Here is a 21,290-nt window from a genome sequence, read left to right on the forward strand (position 1 = left end):
AAATTCCTTTGGATCTGGTAATCCTATATGTACCTGGTAAAGATAATCTTTATTCTTATTCTATCCCTACTAATTCTTAATATACAATTTACTAAACTAACTTGCAAATTCACTCACCTTTTCGCTGAGGGCACTGTAGTGCGCTGGCGGAGGATGGTTGATGCGACGACGGGACTCTCGGCTCCTGGCAACAAAATTAATTAATTCAAATTTAAACCTCGAGTTATACAGGCTGGAAAGATAAGTCGGGCCCTGGAGGGAAACTACCTTAAATCCTTAAGCTGGCTCATTTTACTTAAAGGAGACATTCCTTTATTTTTAAAATTTTTTAGATTCGTCTGCACTGAATATCGCGTGTATAACGCTACAACGCTATCTACATAAATACTAGAAAATAAGCAATGACGTCCTAATCCTGATCTGCATAAATTATACAAACCTGTCCAAAAAGTGAAAACGATGAAAGTTTAGGAAGTTTATGCTCGACTTTCTTCTGTTTTTGTTGACACTCGTCATTTTCGAACCTAATATATTATTTTTTTAATGATTTTCAATATCAACCGACGTGTATTAACGTTCTGAGCTTTACGTGCAATGAAATGTGAGGTTCTTTTTCAAAAGCATTGAGCAAAACTGTTTAGTAACTAAACAGTTTCGTGTTAGGTTTTAAAAATGACTGTCACATGCAAGGGCACCCCCGACACTGTCGTGTCCACTTCATGAGTAGGTAAAGGGGTAAAAATCAACAATAACACATTAGGGACATCAGTGGGTGTAGGGTGAGCATGGTAATAAAAATAGAAACCTATTTTAGTGAGTCTTGTAAATACTTAAAAATTTATAAAGGTCCACATGAAAAAACACCTAAAAATAGACCCAGGTAAACCTACACGAAAAATATACTTATGGCGAACGTTTTACAAGTCTTGTAACTCACCTAACTCAAAAAATCCATTTTCTATGAACTGAAACATTGATAACGGGGTTTGCAACTCACATGATGCGGAATGCCGGCTTTTCCAAGTGCGATTTTCTAAATTCGAGCAATTTGCATCATACTTCTCTACTCCAATTATGTCACCCGAAAGCCTGAACTATTAATTAGGTACCATCTTCAAATTATTAACAGGTTTAGCTACCAGCTACCCCATATTTTCAACAATGAATACCAGACCGTTAGTTTAAATTTTTCATGATTAGGTAATCTATTTATTTTGGTTTGAAAATACAGGGCGTTTTTTGAACACCTAGCCATATTGTGCAAGGTGATTAGGTAGGTCATACTGAACAACTTTTTCTATGGGACCAACCCCGTACTCCCAAATAAAATTTGGCCTTCCCATAGAAAACGTCGACATCCACTCGACCAAAATGTATCAAGAAACGGCCAAAAAATTTTTGTGATTTCGGAGTTGGTCCCATAGAAAAAGTTGTTCAGTATGGCCTACTTAATCACCTCGTACAATATGGCTAGTTGTTTAAAAAACGCCATGTATAATAAAGTTTTTTTTTGCTGGCGTTACAACAATGACAACAATTAGATGAGTGAGCAAGGCGCAACAGTTCAGAGCCAAAACGCAGCAAGTGCTCACAGCTTATACCAATAGCTTGGCGAGGTCGAGCGACTATAAGCTTTGGAATGGAAGTCGGACGCCATAGCTCGTGCGAAGAACAGCTTTAAAATTTTTGTATTGAAATTGTTTTTCGCTTCTAACTCTTATAATAAACAAAAAATCTAAGCCCTTCGTTAGATTTTAAGCCCCCTCCAGACTATGCGCGTGAATCGCGGGCGAAGCCGCGAACGCAAGTGTGGCGTCGATTTCGCAGATTGTTCACGCCTTCGCGCCTTGTTCTCCGTTTTTTGTCGGTATTTCGGCCCGCGTCAAAGGAGACGCGAAGCGCAAACTTGCAAGACTCCACATTACACAATATTTTGGCTCCTCTGTGGCAAGATAAATATGAATTATATTATGATTATATTATATTAAGCAGCTATATTTTACGGTTTTACAATAAAACAAATTTGAAAATCAACTAAATCACGTATGATGCCATAGATAACTAACAGTTAAACTCGATCAGCTGATGCTTTTCCGCCGTATTGCCGCAAACCAAACTGCGAAATCGCCGTGAAGTGTGCGAGTGTGGAGTCATACGTCAACTTCGCGATATGTTCGTTGTTCGCTCCGCGATGTCGCGCGGCGATTCACGCACATAGTCTGGAGGGGGCTTTAGAGGCTGGCCAACCAGAGGCTGAATTCAAAGTCTTAGATTAAATTTACAGCCGTTATGAAACCAGTTTTACAAAAAATCACGAATTAAGCCAGGTAAGAAATACGTATTTTATTGCGTTCTGTAATTTGAAGTCACCTAAAACTCATGGGCTCTGGAATCTACGTAGATATAGATACTCCTACTCACTGACACACATAGTTCAACCCAGGCCGCGTAGTCAAGATGCCAATCGCTTACTCTCCGTAGCGATCGAAACGCAACTGTCACTGTCACACTAATATGGAAGAGTGATAAAGAGACATAATGCTTGTCGTTGTCGAAGCGATAGCGATTGTAACCTTGGCTAGGCCGGCAGTTCATCCGAGAACTTCTCGCCCCGGCTCGCATAAGCGACAAGAATATAAAACCAGCCTATACGATATAAAACCTTTTTGCTCCACGCGACAGAATAGTCAATAAGTCGTGCACGATCACGCTATCCTCTACTTTTATAATCGTAATAAGTATTTGTCTTGTACGTGCACGTGCACCCCTAGCACACTTGTCGCGAGTCGCGACACAAAGGTAAAGTTAGACCAAGAAAAGTCTGCAGCGATTTTGATAGCCCACGTAGTGCAAGCGTTATTTATACGTCATAATTTCATAGAAGTTTGACGTTTAAAATGACCCTTGAAAATCGCTGTAGACTTTTCTTGGTCTAACTCTATGTATGCTACTGTTTGTTCTAGTTCCGCTTAATTATCTATAGATTTCCACTACGGTTTCTTCATCTAGGTACAGATTCAACACACCTTTTTTTAATACCACGTTGGTGGATAGCCAGCGGTCACCGTAGCCTGTGGATGCCTGCAATTCCCGGGGACGATTCATGCGCGTTGCCGACCCTTTTAAAAATTGTGCACTCCTCTTTTGAAGACCTTACAGAGTTGTAAATAGTTAACTGACGCCTATTTCGTAACACCGTCAACTGATATAATATATGAATTAGTAATTTTTCTGTAGGTACATTTCCGAGCGATAAGTAGGGACGCGGCATTGGTGAAAAGCCCCCTCCAGACTATGCGCGTGAATCGCGGGCGAAGCCGCGAACGCAAGTGTGGCGTCGATTTCGCAGATTGTTCACGCCTTCGCGCCTTGTTCTCCGTTTTTTGTCGGTATTTCGGCCCGCGTCAAAGGAGACGCGAAGCGCGAACTTGCAAGATCCACATTACACAATATTTTGGCTCCTCTGTGGCAAGACAAATATGAACTATATTATGATTATATTATATTAAGCAGCTATATTTTACGGTTTTACAATAAAACAAAATGGAAAAACAGCTAAATCATGTATGATGCCATAGATAACTAACAGTTAAACTCGATCAGCTGATGCTTTTCCGCCATAAGTATTGCCGCAAACCAAACTGCGAAATCGCCATGAAGTGTGCGAGTGTGGAGTCATACGTCAACTTCGCGATATGTTCGCTCCGCGACGACGCGCCGCGATTCACGCACATAGTCTGGAGGGGGCTAAAGGCCAGGAAGTATGGTATGGTAGGAGCGACCGAGATGTGTGGCGTCTCCTCTAGCTGTCACTGCCAACGTCGTGCCATAATAATCTAATAGATGGCGTTAGGGAGCTAGAACGCAATTAGTAAGAAACCTACATCGCGCTTACGGAGTTTTAAATGTCAGTTGCTATATATATAACTACCGACCAGGTCTCAGTGAACTTCGGCCCCCAGGCATAACATTCGCCTGCAGAGAGTACTGTAAAGAGGGCGGCCTATCGGGAGGACGTCGTGGGCATAGAAAACTCTCGAAGTAGACTTTCTTTAAATATATTTGAGAGAAATTTACATCAAGATCAACGTCTATACTAGGTAGCTGCCTCTGATCGAATGCCGAATGCGCACCGCGTTCTATTTGACAGCGGGCTGATATTCTAAATTTAAATATCATAACTAACCAGTCACAGATTAAAAAGGCTGTAAAGGTTGCAAACCTTTACAGTACTCTCTACTCTATTGCCTCTCTACCTTCTACAGATGAATTAAAACAGGGGTAAGTCACTGTCAATTTTGTGGTAGGTATTATATTCGTCGTCTTGAGGCAATGACGCATACTGAGGTACCAGCGTGGTGGGACGCGGCTAAAGATCGTTTTTCCAGCTCGTTAACAGTTAATGATGTCTCAAAATTGACGTTGTATCAACCTACCTCTATTTTAACTCACCTCGGACTCTTCTACTCTTTTAGCAGGTCCACGACGTTGTGACGACCAAAACTATGTAGAAAAAGTCATCATTATCATCATCATATCAGCCAGAGCCAAAGAGTGCCACAATTACCGGTCTTGCGCCACCCGCATCCAGCGGACTCCCGCGACCTTTACCAGGTCGTCAGTCCATTTGCGGGGGGTCTACCCACGCTGCGCCATCCGGTACGTACGTGTAATATATATGTCCTTTAACCACCAAGCTGGCGCCACAGTCGTGAGCATAGCCATTATTGGTTGGTTGAAAAAATCAAGTACCACACCTGTTTATAACAAAGCAATTGTCAATTCCCCTCACCTTTCTTTGTAATAACGGCACCTATTAAATGAACTCATCTAAAAATAACGCCATATTTCTTTCAGGGGTGCGTGCTTGGTTTATTATGTGTGTGGTGTTATAGCAGCGACGGTAGGCAGGTGTCACGCGAGCGTGGCCTTATTAGCGGCACAGTGGGCTGCACGTAAGGTTTACATAGACAAAATATATCATTTAGCCCCATTCCAGATTTCTGTAAATGGCAAAAACATAGTAGTCCGGCCCGCCAATTTTTTCAATACAAAAAGTCAGCAAATCTGAAAAATGTAGGCGCAAAGGGAACGCTGCTCACATTATTATTTTGACTATCACACCTATTTCTACTGACAAAGTGGTTTACCGGTCTAGGTACGTAGTTGTAAGGAGAAAACGGAACCCTTAAACCTTAAAACCCTTAAAATGGAGAAATCGGAAGCCTTAAAATGAAGATGAATGAAAATTTTGTTCCGAAACTACTCACCCGATTGTGTAGACTGTAGACGGATGTGTACACTTGTTGATAATAAGTCCATATCCATTTTTTGCGTAATAATCATCATCATCATCATCATTATCATCATCATCATCTCAGCCATAAGACATCCGCTGCTGAACATAGGCCTCCTCCTTAACATAGGCCTCCCCCTTAACATAGGCATCCCCCTTTGCGTTACGGTCAAGTAATTTAATTTCAGTACCATTTCGTAGCTTGTCACAGTGACAATAGTATATACGAGGTCCCTAGCGACTTTCAAATTGATTATCACTGTTACAAGGTGGGAAATGGTACTGAAATTAAATTCTTCACAATCGGCAGTAAAATTATTTATTTATTTAAACTTTATTGCACAAAATATATACAACAATGTACAAATGGCGGACTTAATGCCAAATGGCATTCTCTGCCAGTCAAAATTATGTTCAATATTTTAGCTGAAAATCTACATATTTCAGTGCCAGCGCGAGCTATGCGCTACGAACGTAGCCGATCATGGGAAATACCGTATAGCCAGGCGTGGCTCACTCCGCGATTTCGTCGCTTTGCTACAGGTAGTTAAAAGTACATCAGTTCGGCCCCAATTTTGGGGTTTGCCATAAGCCGCGCGTGGCGCTGTCGCCACCTAGCGGCCGTATCTGTGCTGATCGTGACAGACGCGTTTTGTTAGAGAGTGAGTCTTCTGTCCCTAGTACTATTATTTATTCTGTGGTATAGCGAATAGCGCCTACGAACAGAGAACCCGCCTAGCGGGTCGCTGGTAGTGAATATGTTAATACCTATAACCTAATGTTTTGTCCAGACTACAATACTCGCCATCCCACTGTGCAGCGTATCAAGATTGAGCAAAGCTCGGCTCAGCTCGCTTTTTAGTAGAATTAGGAGTTTTTCAACGAACTCGGTCACGACATTAAAACCCACTGTGCAATTACTTGTGATTGGTTTTACTCGATTTATGGAGGTAAAAAAAGGAAGTAATATTTTTCTACATAAAAAAAAATTATTCAGTAACTTAATAGCTTAACAATACGAGTATACAGGTTGGTGTCTCTTTTTAAGTATACAAGATATCTGTGTCAAGAGACACCGCACTTCCTTACTGGTAAGTAACAAACAACAGTAAAAGAAACAAAAATAAAACTAAAAAACAAAAACAAAAGCAAAAATTTAAATTATATTTATTGTATTGTAAATTCGTGCGTAAGTGTGAGGCAACACATCGAACGCGGTTTTTTTTTTTTAATTGAGTAATTGATTTGAGTCAAACGGTCCTCGCTAGAGATACGGGCGGCCGTTTGCTCTTTGAACGCGGTTCGCGGTAGGCCCTCAGACGCCTCGGCCCGGGCCCGGTCCGTTCTAGCGTGAGTCGCCCTTTGTGTGTCACAAATCTACAGATCACTGAATAGCGAAACTAAATAATAGGTCATATACCTAATTTTGGGAATCTTGGGATGAATATATGTAGCTATAGCTACATAACCTCCTAAGGCCCAGCCATACAATAAAATCCAAAATTTGCCATTGCAATTTGAACCTATAGTGTAGGAAATAGAGTTGATTTTTCGTTGTTGGAAAATTGAATGAAAACTTAGCAAAAGCGACTCTGTTCCAATTGAATAGAATTTAAATTTCATCGAACTGATGAGATACTATAGATAGGACCTTGGGCCTTAGGAGGATAAATAAAAATATTGAAGTATATTACGCCCCCATTACGGACCCGTTTGACCGAACTGTAATTATTATTATTAATTATAGTCGCAGTACTCGCAGTAATCATAGGTTAAGGAAAACCGCACGTTATTAACCACCATTATTACCTACAATATACACGCAAGCTTAAAAAAAACAATAACAACATATCACTATAGAAATACCTATGTGCCACAGCTACCTGCTATACTATATAGCTGTGGCAAAGTACCTAGTCTTTGTTTAAAAGAACAATAAACATAATTATGGACAGAATTTTCGTTCTCTTTTTTTGTAGTTTTAAAGGGGCCTTACTTACCTTACCAGTTCGCCGGACGGTACTTATCAGTCGGCCTGCAAGCCTATTATGGATCGCTTTATCCACATTTATCCACGTGATAAAACAACTGTCACTTTTTAACTCTGCGGGATAGAAAGAGACAGACACCGTTTATCACGCTGTCATGTAGACAAATACGACCATCTTATCCGTACTGCCGGCCTAGCCAAGGTTACAATCGCTATCGCTTCGACAGCGAAAAGCTTTATGTCTCTCTATCACTCTTCCACGTTAGTGCGACAGTGACAGTTGCGTTTCGATCGCTACGGAGCGTAAGCGATTGGCATCTTGGCTACGCGGCCTGGACCCCTATTCAACTAGCGATAAATCGATATGTAATTGACGTCACAATTTGATCTCCCGTTGATGTGGGAAAAATTGTGAGTTGTCGAATACGTGCAGCTGTCAAAATTTGACCTTAGCAATCCACATTTAGATGACAACCAAACCGAACCACCCCGAGTATAGAGCTGAGTTTTGGTTGTACTAATAGATATTATCAACAGTTGATCGAATCAAAATTTGATACAATCAACATGGGATTAAATCAAGAGTTGATTTGATGCGGATGCGAAATCTGACAGTACATCTCGAATAATGCCCAATTGACAGGCTGATATCGTCCGGCGAACTGGACCCCTATTCGACAAGCGACGTTTGACGTATCGTGTTGATATCCCGTTGATGTGGGAAAAATCATAAGTTCTCGAATACGTACAATGTCAAAATTTGACATTAACAATCCACAGTTAGGGTGACAAGCAAACTAAACCGAACCATCCTTAGTTTAGAGTGGAGTTTTAGTTGTACCAAATGATATTACCCACCGTTGATGTAATCATAACTCAGTATGCGATAAAATCAACTGTTGATTTGACGTGGATGCGAAATCTGACAGTTGTACGTGTCGAATTTGGCCCCTGGTAATCTGTGGGCCCCTTAATGTTTGATTTCTCCGAATGTTAATACAGTAGAAACTCCGAACGTAGGAGCAAATTTGTTGCTAGAAATGCTTAAATTGCTTGTTATAAAAAAACCTACCAGAAAAAAAAACAAATAAGTAAATGAAATGAAAGTTCGGAAAAACTATAATTCTATACTGTAGCTATTGACGTACATCTCAGGACTGGCCTTACAGGCAATAAGAATGCGGCATGCATGGGGCCAATACCGCGGTGTGACATCGCTACAACGCGATTAGTTGAATGAGTTCGCAACACGCGCGCGATTGGTCGCAACTAGTTGCGTTAGACTGCGCGATTGGCTCGAATTCGTGAGTGACACCGCTGAACTAGTACCATTTTTAGTGCCCGTAAGCACGGCCAAACTCGGCTCAGCATTGATCCGGGCAATTATTAGGGTTGACACCACTTGACTTCCTTTTGTGTGCCCGACCGCAGATAAGATATCACTTAAATTTTAACAACCCTAAATAGCCAAAAGGGATAGTGCCATATAGATAGCATGATTCGACTCTGAACCGCTGTCAAACTTCGATTTTGTAGGATGTTTCCTGTCTGTCCGGCAGTATTATTTGTTCTGTGCCGTAAGGCCAGACCTGAGATAGACTGTAGTTCATTAATTTATACCTACTAACCTGCTAGTTTTCCCATTGGTCCGCTCAGGCGCCACTCGACGCCGCCGATGACACAGGCGCCCGCGCACCCTTCTCCAGAGCCCGCAGCACGAACTCTCATCCTCCATTTTAACGCTCCATACAAAACGGACACTTTATGGGATCACTTTGGTCAATGTTCATCACTTCATTGCATCATCTAATTCTACATTGTGTAACTTGTCTATACAGTGTTGTAATGTGGCTTCCATGGACATTTTCTATAATGATCATTTTCTACAATGTTCGCTACTTAAGGACGTAAAAGTGAGGTTTTCCACGTCAGTGTCCGCTTAAGCTTTCTTTAGCTGCCATTAAACTATATACATTACTTTTAGGAAAGTAGAAGTTAGAGAGTAGAGCAGAAGAGAAGTGACAAAAGGTTTGAGACTATTATACTTATGTATTAAATAACTATAGGTACATAAGTAGTTACCCATAAGCGCTTATGGGGTCCCAGCACGCACAAGTTGTCCACAGAAATCGCGAAGCTTAAAATTACTTAGTTTTTTGATCCGACCCCAACGGGGTTTTTAAAGGCATTTCACTCACGTTTAACATAGAAAATACAATGTAAACAATTGTAGAATGTACGGAACCCTTGGAACGCCAGTTCGACTCGTACTTGGCTGGTTTTTTACCCCTGACTCCTATACATATTTATCTTACACTCGGCGCGGTACATTCTTTCTTACAAAATCGAATTGTATTTCAGGCCCCAAAAGAAAAAGAGCGTAACTACGATTTCTATAAATAGTTATTTCCGTCATTAACCAGTACAAGTGCGGTGCAATTGTGAATAAAAGATCAGATATTGATCGTAACGCGATGGCTACAGCTGTTATAATTAACGATTAACGTTGCCAAGGTAGAATGAGTCTTATTGCCTTGAGTTAGAGCTTAGGGCTTGATAGTTTCAAACTAGATCATACTAATTGTATAATTGCATGTCTTGCGTTGTCTGCCACCATGTGTATCACCTTCCTCGCGTTGTCCCGGCATTTTGCCACGGCTCTTGGGAGCCTGGCGTCCGCTTGGCAAGTAATCCCAAGAATTGGCGTAGGCACAATTTTTCTGCCACGTGTGAATATGGCTTAAGTCTAAACAAAGTGCGTGGATGCTAAGAAATATCAGACAGAAGCAGGTTGTATTAATGTAGGTATTTACCTATATGTTTAAATGTGTATTGTGTGTAGGTATATGATTTTAAATATTTTCAGTATTTCAGTAGGTATTTTCGGTGAAATTACTAAATCTTAATTAACAACTAAACATCTCGGTTGTCTTGGTTGATCAACTGGCACTAATTGATAGCATCACTATTTTTCGAGTAAGGTAGACCGAGGCCAATCGGATCACAGGGTGACTCTGATCTGACTAAAACACCTTTATATCTAAAATATTGCTTATGACTGGCGTCGCAAGCTAAGAGTTGTTTGGTGCTGTTTTAGTGCGCTCATATTAACACAATAAGGGTCGGTTGCACCAAACTGTTCGTATCGTTAAAGAGTTCGCTAAATTTTTATGTATGGAAAGTTTCACAGTAATGCGCCGGGGCGCGCCGGCTGACGTTGATCAGTCTGTCAAATGTGGTTGGTGCAACTGGCCCTTAGTATTACAAATATCAATAGATTTTTCATCTTGATAACACGTATGATCCGAATTGCATCGGTGTAATACTTACTATATTTAATTTATTTTGAACTGTATTTATAATATATCATGTTTTTTTAATGCTAAAGTAAAACAAAATAAAATTTATAAACCGGCCAAGTGCAAGTCGGGCTCGCGCACGAAGGGTTCCGCGCCATTACGCAAAAAACGGAGCCCCACTTAAATTTTTCATTCTGTTTTTGGTATTTGTTGTTATAGCGGCAACAGAAATACCATCATCTACCACGGTTCATGAGATACAGCCTGGTGGCAGACAGACAGAGAGACAGACGGACAGGTAACCGGGTCCCGTTTTGACTCTTTGGGTATGTAATCCTTAAAAAGATAATTATTTGCTATTTTAAATTTCATGAAAATTTAATTTAATCTTTCTTATTTAAAACGGTAAATTATCGCTCTACAGAACAATGAATTTTGCCAAATCGTGTGAAACTATATGTTGGTCTCTTCTCTGGTTGGTTATGTTAATGTTGATGTTCGTTTTTGACGACTTAACGCGGGCGGAGGCAAATTTAAAATCACTTTCGGATGTACAGAATTCGATACCGAGCTTAACTTCGCGAAAAGCCTGCGACTTGGCAAACAAACCTCCTTGCGACGTGGCTGAATGCCGAGAGACGACTGCGTTATATCGACTATACAACCTTAGATGGAGGGAGCGTTTAGGGGTGGCCTACGGTCTATAAGAAAACTTTCTCATAAGGAGCATTCCACGGGCTACAAACGCATTTTATTTCTATTGCAACTTTTTTTTCTGCATTTAAAGCAGGCATTCTGTGCATATTCTTGATCATTTTTCATAGAAAAGAAAACTCTTATAGGTACCTGCAAATAGTGCAAATCTTCAGAAAATTCGCGTTTGTACGGGACAAACGGTAGACAATTTCATGGAATGCTCCATTATGTAGGCTGAATTACTATTATTTATATAGGTATGTAGAGTACCTAATAAATGGCTTAGCTCAACAATAACTCTGTAGTTTTGTTAAATAGGTAGGGTAACAGCACCAGTGGCCAGCCAGGGACCAGTGGTCAGCCTTTTGAGTCGTTTATTGGTCATAAATATCTGGTATATTCGTTTAAACAAATCGCGAGTACTCAAATAGGAGCTTTGATTCCTTATTGGTTAATACGTCACACGACAGGTGCGGTGAGGGAACGGGGGAAAGAAATATACTCGTTCATATAGGTGCTGTTTGTCGAAGAGTGCAAAAGTGTCATGTCCGCCATATTTTTTACTGCACGTGGTGTTCTCTTAACAGGCAAGAAAAACTGTGTTTTAATGTTATAAGTTATTATTTTTGTTAATGATTGGTTTGATTATTAGTTTATCTATTAAATTGGATTATGTTTTGATGAAAATATCAATATTTCACTTATAAATTGAGGGGGCTGGCCACTGGATAACACTTTTTTCCAAAAAATCCAGTGTTCAGCCCCCCACGGCTGACCTTTGGGTTATTCGTTTATTTTATTATTTTCGAGCCAATGCGACCGTTAGGACCGTTAAATTTACATTTTCAAATTTAGTTAGGCATGCCCTAGTCAAAATTAAGTAAAATCCAGTAGTCAGCCGCATTTAAAATTACGTTATAATGCGGCTGACCACTGGAACTTCTTCACTTCACTTCACGGATCCAATACTCAGCCATTGATGTTGCTTGGTGCGTCGCCGCCAAAAATATGTCCACATTTTTAAACCCTATCTCATTGAAATAAGGTTCAAAAGTGTATACATATTTATGACGTTAACTATACATAACTATCACTTTGCTTTTTCCTGGTAGGTATATGAATTTGTTTATAAATGATACTTAATTAGATCCGCATAGAATCGTTTCATTATTTTTTACCGAATAGGTACCTTCTTCTTCCTCGCGTTATCCCGGCATTTTTGCCACGACTCATGGGAGCCTGGGGTCCGCTTGACAACTTTTTTAGTTAAGTACTTAACTAACAAATTACGTGTCATAAGAATTGTATGTACTTACAAGCAAAAATAATGATAATCATATTGTTGGTTATGATATAAATATAAGTGATTTTGATCAAATTATTATGACTATTATAAAGCTTGAGTACTGGGTACACAGAGGCTGCTTACTGGATTTTGGAGGCTGACTACTGGAGAAAAGTGCCACTTTTTGTTTAAACTAAATTATAGATATTATAAAGAGGATTGTTATTTTTTTTAATATTTTGTTTTAAAATTATGATAAACAATTGATCTAACTATGTCATTTGTTTAATTATCCGACTAATCCTGTAGAAATGCCGAAAGTTCAAACTTAAAAAAGTCGTTATAAGGCTGACTACTGGTGCCTTTACCCTATCTCATCTTCACCGTCCCACCGAAACTAGTTGAGACCAAAGTCCAGAAATTCAAGTGGAAAATTGCCCCAATGCCCCATTACCAATGACGAGTTGATTAAGTGACCCTATTCTGGATAGTTTAGAGGTACCTATGCTTATGATCAATTCACGAAAACCAGTAGGGATATGATAGTTCACTTTTGTCGTATGTCGTGTAATGCTAGTAGTAGTAGCTAGTAATAAACTCTTTATTGTACAAAAAAGAAATTAAAAATGACAAAATTAGTAAGAAGTACGAAGGTACTTATCCCTTTCAGGAATCTCTTCCAGTTGTTAACCTTTGAATAGATGAGCAGAAAAGAGAGAAAAAAGCGTGAAAATACAGCAAAAAGTACAACAAGGTAAGAAAGATAAAGGATACAAAATACATACAAAATTTATAGGATAAACATGTACATAAGTATATTACACAAAAAGGAGAGTTCCTTTTATACGGTTTTTTGATAACGATAGTTTTTTTTTTATTTCCACACATACAAATATCATTACAGGCAGAACCCAATGTTGCAAAAAGATAATTTTTGCATCTATTTTTAGACTTAACAGGCGAAGAGTGAAGCTTAAGTATCATACGACCGCTTGTCTAACAACTACGAGCGTCACACAAGCTTACCTACGAGCTACGTCACAGTCAAGGTGCCACTTCCCAAAAATACCTTATTAAAAATTTGTTAAAAACTGTAAATAAGTCTATGATAAATGGCAACAAAATGGAAAAATATGGGACACTTTTTTCTCCTTTTAGGGTCGAAAGAACTCATGATTCTGAGTCGAAATAACATAAGATGTTGTTTTTAACTTTAAATAAAATGATTCCTAAAGCCTTTCTGTATACTGTACTTGTTCGATTCCACTTACCTAAATATTAAAGTAAAGAGCAATAGTTAGGTTTGTCAATGGACGCATAGGTAGGTAATAATAGAGAATTAATAGTGTAGGCGGACATCTTGCATGATTGATATGAGTGAATATTCTGGGGGTTGCAAATGCACATTTCTATTTATTCCGTTCCTGTAGAAATAGTTTCAAGGCAGTTTATTGAAGTATTTATACTTAGATTCTAGGAAATTTATATTATGTAGGTACTTATACTAGGTAAGTAGCTAAAGACACTCGATTTCGATTTATGACATTTATGTTAAGTTGTTAAGTACAGTCACCTGCAATAATATGTTAGGTACTATTCGAAGGCCGCAAAAATATGTGACACGCTCTTATGGCTCTACTAATAAGATCGTGTCAGATATTTTTGCGGCCTTCGTTGTGTAGGGTAACATATTATTGCAGGTGACTGTACAATCTGTAAAAGGGCTTGTTGTTGTTACGGGGAAGCATTTACACTAAAAACGATTAAAACGGGTTCGCTAATAAGGTACAAATTAAAGGAAAATTTTAGATTGGTCTTGGTCAGATCGGTTTACATAAATAAATAATAAAGGATTTTTTTACACAAATTGACTATAGTAAACACCCCTATAATGGACGTGGAACCGATAATGGGACATAAGAAAATATTATAGGACATTCTTACACAGATTGACTAAGCCCCACAGACCCCACGGTAAGTTCAATAAGGCTTGTGTTGTGGGTACTCAGACAACGAGGTGAAGGATGTGAGGTGAGGAGATGGGGAAGTGAGGGGTTTAATTCTGAGAAAACGTTTTGTTTTCAAGTTTTCTCTAAGTACCTAACCTTTTTTACACTAGCGATATTATATTCCCGAGTTTTTTGTTCACCCAGTAATATTATTCTGCCAAAAGTCCCATAACCTTTTCTTAGCTCTAAGCGCGTTATTTAGAAACCAATTAGAACATAAAATTTAAACAGCTAATCTTAAAAAAACAAGTTTATTACTTATTAAAGTTACAAAAATGAAAGTATTTTAACCATTTACTTGGACTTACAATAAAATGAATAGGTGCAGTAGGTGTACCAATTAACATAGGCTATTTTACTATGAAGATTCGACAAATCAGTTTCTCTTTGCCAAATAAGTATCAAAACGATTTTCATTATGGAGTTAGAGAGTCGAGAAGCGATAAGTCTTATCGCGTGAAGTCACAAAATGGACAGGTCCATTTTATATTTTATATCGTTTTTGCTGATAAAAATCATTGAAAGCACACGAATATATTCGATCTTGAATTTACCGTGTATTTTCGTAAGACTTAACTGAATGACTGCTCTGTAAAACAATTTAAGTTGATCCATAGCAGGCGTGGCTCACTTAGAGATTTCGTCGCGTCGCTACAAGTACATGCGGCCCACACCAATCTTGGTGTCTAGCAGTAGTGGTTGCAGCGCACTGCTACCGAACGGACGCCTCCTCGCGCTTGCGCCACCTTGCAGTCATAGTAGTAGACGCGTTTTGTTAGAGAGTGAAACTTCTGTACCTAGTACTATTATTTACTCTGTGTCCATAGTAAACTAGCCAATTGCATCTTTACCCGCTAGCCGCCCAGACGGCAAAACTTGCCAAGAAAAATGCAATTTTGATTTGTCAAAACTAAGATTCAAATGACACTATACCCCAGGGGCCCTCTTTAGATATAGATTTTTAGGTATTGAATAATTTTACGGTTTAGACCCACTTGTTGTGTTGTGTCTCACTTGTTGTTGTTGTTGTTGTTGTGTTGTTTGTAGTGTTGTTGTTGTGTTGTTGTTTGTGTTGTTGTAATTATTCAATGTTAGTATGTCTCAAAACAGCTTAAATTCGATTTTTAGGTATGTTTCTTTTTTTAGGTTTAGTTTTAGTTTTGTAGGTAGATTAAAATTAGAATGGAACAGGAGACCTTTTTATAGGTCTCTGGGCGGCTAGAGGTCAAAAAAGTCGTATATTTAAGAGCGCACGCATCTCATGCGTTTAGTGTTGGGGTCCATCTTGCAGACCTCCTGAGGACTGCACTTCTGGTTGTTGCAGTATATACCGCTGTTGGTGCCCGCTGCAACAATATTATACCTATAAAATATCTGCCAAACTTACAACTAACTATTATAAATAAACCGTGGGGGCCAAGCGCGCGCCGTATACGGCGTATACCTATACAGTGTGTGTCTGACCATGAGGATTTAAATCCAGGGCTCGATTATATTCGCTAAACTGAGCTACTTTTATTATGGCACCAACCCCGAAATCCCGAATTTTTTTTTTACTTTTTCATACTTTTTGGCTGATCAGATTCGACGTTTTCTATGGAAAAGCCAAAAAATATTTCTCGATTTTAGGGTTGGTCCCATAGTAAAAGTAGCTCAGTTTCGCGAGTAAAATCAAGCCCTGGATTTAAAGCCCCATGGTCAGACACACCATGTACACTTTACAGGGCCGGAGCGCCTTATAGAAGCCAGCCCATCGGCAGTGAATTGGAGGACGTTTTTTATTTATAGGCTCTTTATTTTAAGTTTATTTAGTTTAGAGATAGTTTATATCTTTATTTATTTATTATAATGTTTTATATTTATTTAATAGTGTTGTAATAAATTATTGTTCCTTCATAAATAAACTAAATAATATAAACCCTAAGTTTAATCCTTAGGGCACAGGTTGCCGTTGCTCCACTCGTAGTTACACTGGTGTCGTTACATACCTCCATACTTGTTGCCGCCAGCCCCCTGCGAGCCGCCAACAGGCTCGGCGCAGGACTTCTCGTTGCAGCCGTTCCTGCAGCACAGCTTGCCGTTGCTGCACTCGTAGTTACACTGGTGTCCTTACATACCTCCATACTTGTTGCCGCCAGCCCCCTGCGAGCCGCCAACAGGCTCGGCGCAGGACTTCTCGTTGCAGCCGTTCCTGCAGCACAGCTTGCCGTTGCTGCACTCGTAGTTACACTGCTGTCGTTACATACCTCCATACTTGTTGCCGCCAGCCCCCTGCGAGCCGCCAACAGGCTCGGCGCAGGACTTCTCGTTGCAGCCGTTCCTGCAGCACAGCTTGCCGTTGCTGCACTCGTAGTTACACTGGTGTCCTTACATACCTCCATACTTGTTGCCGCCAGCCCCCTGCGAGCCGCCAACAGGCTCGGCGCAGGACTTCTCGTTGCAGCCGTTCCTGCAGCACAGCTTGCCGTTGCTGCACTCGTAGTTACACTGGTGTCCTTACATACCTCCATACTTGTTGCCGCCAGCCCCCTGCGAGCCGCCAACAGGCTCGGCGCAGGACTTCTCGTTGCAGCCGTTCCTGCAGCACAGCTTGCCGTTGCTGCACTCGTAGTTACACTGCTGTCGTTACATACCTCCATACTTGTTGCCGCCAGCCCCCTGCGAGCCGCCAACAGGCTCGGCGCAGGACTTCTCGTTGCAGCCGTTCCTGCAGCACAGCTTGCCGTTGCTGCACTCGTAGTTACACTGGTGTCCTTACATACCTCCATACTTGTTGCCGCCAGCCCCCTGCGAGCCGCCAACAGGCTCGGCGCAGGACTTCTCGTTGCAGCCGTTCCTGCAGCACAGCTTGCCGTTGCTGCACTCGTAGTTCTCCTTGCACTTCGGGCTGCAGCTGTACACTTTTGACGGGACGGGGCAGCTGCCACCTGGGTGAAAACACACAGATAAAAAAAGGTTGCCCTGCCCTGAGATAACTTTACTTATTAACCTGCCTGCTAAGCCGATGGTCCTGGGTTCGAATCCCAGAAAGGGCATTTATTTGTGTGATGAACACTAATATTTGTTCCTGAGTCATGGGTGTTTTCTATGTATATAAGTATGTATTTATCTATATAGTTATGTATATCGTCGCCTAGCACCCATAGTACAAGCTTTGCTTAGTTTGGGGCTAGGTTGATCTGTGTAAGATATCCCCAATATTTATTTATTTATTATTTTATTTTTATTTTTATTGGAACAAAAACTAAGGGCCGATTTAAGGTGACAGTCCATTTCCAACGACAGCAGCACTACCATTAATTTTACTATGGAAATTGACAATAACACCGACTCGTTCAGTATTAGGAGTGCAGCTGCAGTCAGAAATGGAATGTTACCATTAGACGGCGCGCGAACTTCGTATGCGATTGTAGTTACAGTCAGGGCTATTGGTTAATCCAATTCAGCAGACCAATCAAATACCGCAATATAATAAAACTCGCATGCGAGTTCTCGCACCGTCTAAATAAGCCTTAATTATTACGTGCTCAGGGGGCCTATTTTTGAATTTCGACCACTCAATTTCGTGTATTTCGTTCAATAATATCTCTACTACTAGGCATTTAAATTCTACCAATAGAATTGAAATCGAGTGGTTAATAGCAATACCACTAGATTCCAAATTTCGATATCTCGTATTTAAAAAATAGGCATTTCTCCGTTTTCCACCGATTTTCGAGTGACGAAATTCAAAAATCGGCCCCCAGCCTAGTTGTAAATATGGCCCAGTTTTGAAATTGAGGTGGGCTAAATGAGTATAAAAATATATTTAACCTAGTTAGTTACATACATCAATTTTTGATCGAGCGAAAGTAAAAGTCTCCCTTAAAAACAAAGTGTCGGACGCCTCGGCCCGGACCCGGACGGTTCTAGCGTGAATTCGCGAGGCTAACATGATAGTAAATGGACTCAATTTGCTAGATTCAGTAGTTGATAAAACAGTTTGTAGAACTTACTTGCTTCCGAGTAACCAACGGCCAACAGAACCGCGAAAACGGACAACGCTATTGTGAGAGAACCTGAAACAAAAACATTACCGTAAAATGGGGTGAGTAGGGACAAAACTGACATTCAAACCTTGATAAAACTTCATTTTTACCTACATGTGGCGAACTAATTGATTTTTATTCATAATAAATTTTGTTTTTTTTTATGATTTTGTGTAGTTCCATTTCATAGCTTTAATGATAAATACGAAATAGTAGGAAATCCCAGCTCACCCCGTAGTATATGGGTGAGGAAGGATTTCTTACTAAGGTGAATTTTGAAAATTGTTGGATCGACACTTTGGGATTATGAACATTATAATAGCTTGATTTGTTATTAGAATATATAATTTACGTAGCAGTAGCCTGTAAAAACCTACTCACCCCTCTGTCATCCCTCCTCACCCCATTCATAACCCAACTGCCCTCGTAATCCCTACTCACCTCCTTTTACGGTATTTATAAAAGTAATAACTCTAACTTAGATAATCAAAACTTCAACACACAACTACAAAAAAACCGGGCAAGTGCGAGTCGGACTCGCGCACGAGGGGTTCCGTACTACAATGCAAAAAAAAAAACAAAAAAAAGCAAAAAACAAACGGTCACCCATCCAAGTACTGACCACTCCCGACGTTGCTTAACTTTGGTCAAAAATCACGTTTGTTTTATGGGAGCCCCATTTAAATCTTTATTTTATTCTGTTTTTAGTATTTGTTGTTATAGCGGCAACAGAAATACATAATCTGTGAAAATTTCAACTGTCTAGCTATCACAGTTCGTGAGATACAGCCTGGTGACAGACGGACGGACGGACGGACGGACAGCGAAGTCTTAGTAATAGGGTCCCGTTTTACCCTTTGGGTACGGAACCCTAAAAAGTACTGAGGCTGACTGAAGTAGTATGACTAGTACGAACTTATCCGAGAAAATGCGATGGAAAAATATTATTCACTACATATAGTTCGTTTTTTAAGCATTAGAAATAGTTATTTCTTTTACAAGGGGGCAAAGTTGTTGTTTAACCGCTCGTGCTAATATTGATTCCAAAATTGAACCACGAGCGTAGCGAGTTTGAAAAATGGAATCTTGAGCGTTGCGAGGGTTTCAAAGCACGAGGGTTAAACAAAATTTGCCCCCGAGTGAAACACAAAATTTTTCACCACACCAACCCGAAGCAAATAACTATTAAATGGAAAGCAAATAACTATTAAATGGAAAATATCAAACAAAATCGAACCAAATCACATCCAAATAAATGTAATTAAATATTTCTCATCCAAAATCATCATTTAAAAGTCAATTCTACCAGCAAACATAAGAAAACAACTCAAAATTTGCATTTGATTACCTTGCCTCACATGTGAATAAAAGTGCAAAGTAAGCCTTTCCGAGCTGGTGTGGTGAAAAAGACTATACGCAATCTGGACGTGACATTTAATTGAAAAACACTTTTTAAAAATCAGTAACTAGTTATTACTTATAAAAGCAAAAGAATGTACCTACCTAAATAATCGTATATGATTCATAATTGTTATATACATATTTGCCGTGACTTATTTTCAAAAGTGTTTCTCAACAAAAATACACGTCAAGATTGTTTACCTTTTTTCTAAAGCTAAAAAAAAATATATACCTAGCATAGCTTAAAAAAACATTGTTACTTTTAGTTGACTTATCTTATCTGCTACTAGTGAGGAACACAAGTCTATATTATTTATTGGTCGCCAGCGAAAACGTTGCAAAATATATCCATAGGCTATTTATCAATTCAGTTTTGCATCACAAATGGCAAGAGGTCAAGACCGAGCCAGACTGTCTAGACAGATAATAAATATAATTTACTTACAAAATAAGATATATAATTTTATATACAGAGCTGGCGGCTACCTCGCACACTGCATCAGCGGCATCAGCATTGCGATACAGCGAGGTAATGCCGCCAGCATCCTTGGTACAATGCCTCAAGGGCCTATTTTAGATTTAAGCTAGTTATTAATTTCTTTTAGTAATACCACGATAATAAATAACTAAGGATACCTCCTAGATACACAAGGATATTATTATTATACAAGTATGTATGTATATGTATATATATATATATATATATTACTTCTTAGATACCAGCAATTTTATTAAAGAACCTGTTATTGAAGAAATACGTTCTAGAATTCACCAAATTAGATGTATAGTTTTAGTTGTCAAACTGAATATTTCTATTCACCCCTTTCTTGTGTATATCGACCCCGTTGTTCTAAGGATACGGAGAATATGGTAGTTTTCTTTGATTTTCTCGGAATTGGATGGGTAATAATTGATTTCATTAATGCACAATTGAAGAACTAACCACGACCCAAAAAGTTATGTCAGATTTTTTTACTTTTATCATTTGAATTATTGGTGAATATCGTCCTTGAAGTTGAAATCGCATCTTTTCACCTCAGTTTACGCTATAACTGCTATAAGTAATATTTTTAAATTACACAAAAAAAATGTAAAATCACATATTTACATACGTCCAGTACTAAATATACAACATTAATTATTTTTATGTTTAATCTTGTAAATAAGTATAAACAAATAAGATACGCACCCATTTTAGTTAAAAACTTTTCCACAGGTCCACAACTTACAAAAGTCACAACGAATATGAGACTGGTTCGACGAGCCTATGTACTTTGAATAACAAG

At 39.4% G+C, this 21,290-nt stretch overlaps 2 protein-coding genes across 3 annotated transcripts in view; both read right to left on the reverse strand.

Moving 5' to 3' along the window:
• The window catches only part of LOC134673735 (protein tyrosine phosphatase domain-containing protein 1-like), a 40,423-nt gene extending 31,224 nt beyond the window's left edge, over window positions 1–9,199 (reverse strand). Inside the window, exons 1-2 of one of the 2 annotated variants that reach the window (XM_063531749.1) lie at window positions 8,915–9,199; window positions 118–184 (exon numbers count right to left, since the gene is read on the reverse strand). In XM_063531749.1, the coding sequence (XP_063387819.1) occupies window positions 118–184; window positions 8,915–9,021 (174 nt within the window). In that variant the 5' untranslated portion in view covers window positions 9,022–9,199. Of the gene's footprint in view, window positions 1–117; window positions 185–439; window positions 707–8,914 lie in introns of those variants that run through there. The other variant, XM_063531750.1, reaches the window with a different exon arrangement.
• Window positions 9,200–14,812: 5,613 nt separating this feature from the next.
• LOC134673801 (waprin-like protein) lies at window positions 14,813–21,290 on the reverse strand. Its single transcript, XM_063531830.1, has 4 exons — window positions 21,194–21,290; window positions 18,571–18,633; window positions 17,334–17,502; window positions 14,813–15,908 (listed from the first exon to the last, which is right to left on the reverse strand). The coding sequence occupies exons 1-4, from the start codon at window positions 21,195–21,197 to the stop codon at window positions 15,818–15,820; spliced, it is 327 nt and encodes a 108-aa protein (XP_063387900.1). The 5' UTR covers window positions 21,198–21,290; the 3' UTR covers window positions 14,813–15,817.

Source organism: Cydia fagiglandana, chromosome 19 (genome assembly GCF_963556715.1).
Source record: "Cydia fagiglandana chromosome 19, ilCydFagi1.1, whole genome shotgun sequence".
Taxonomy (NCBI): Eukaryota; Metazoa; Arthropoda; class Insecta; order Lepidoptera; family Tortricidae; genus Cydia; species Cydia fagiglandana.

Coding starts and splice junctions, on each gene's coding strand:
- LOC134673801 (XM_063531830.1), bottom strand. Junction 17,503..18,570: donor CGTTGGTTACTCGGAAGCAA/GTAAGTTCTACA, acceptor GTTTTCACCCAG/GTGGCAGCTGCCCCGTCCCG. Junction 15,909..17,333: donor GGCAACAAGTATGGAGGTAT/GTAAGGACACCA, acceptor GGGCACCAACAG/CGGTATATACTGCAACAACC.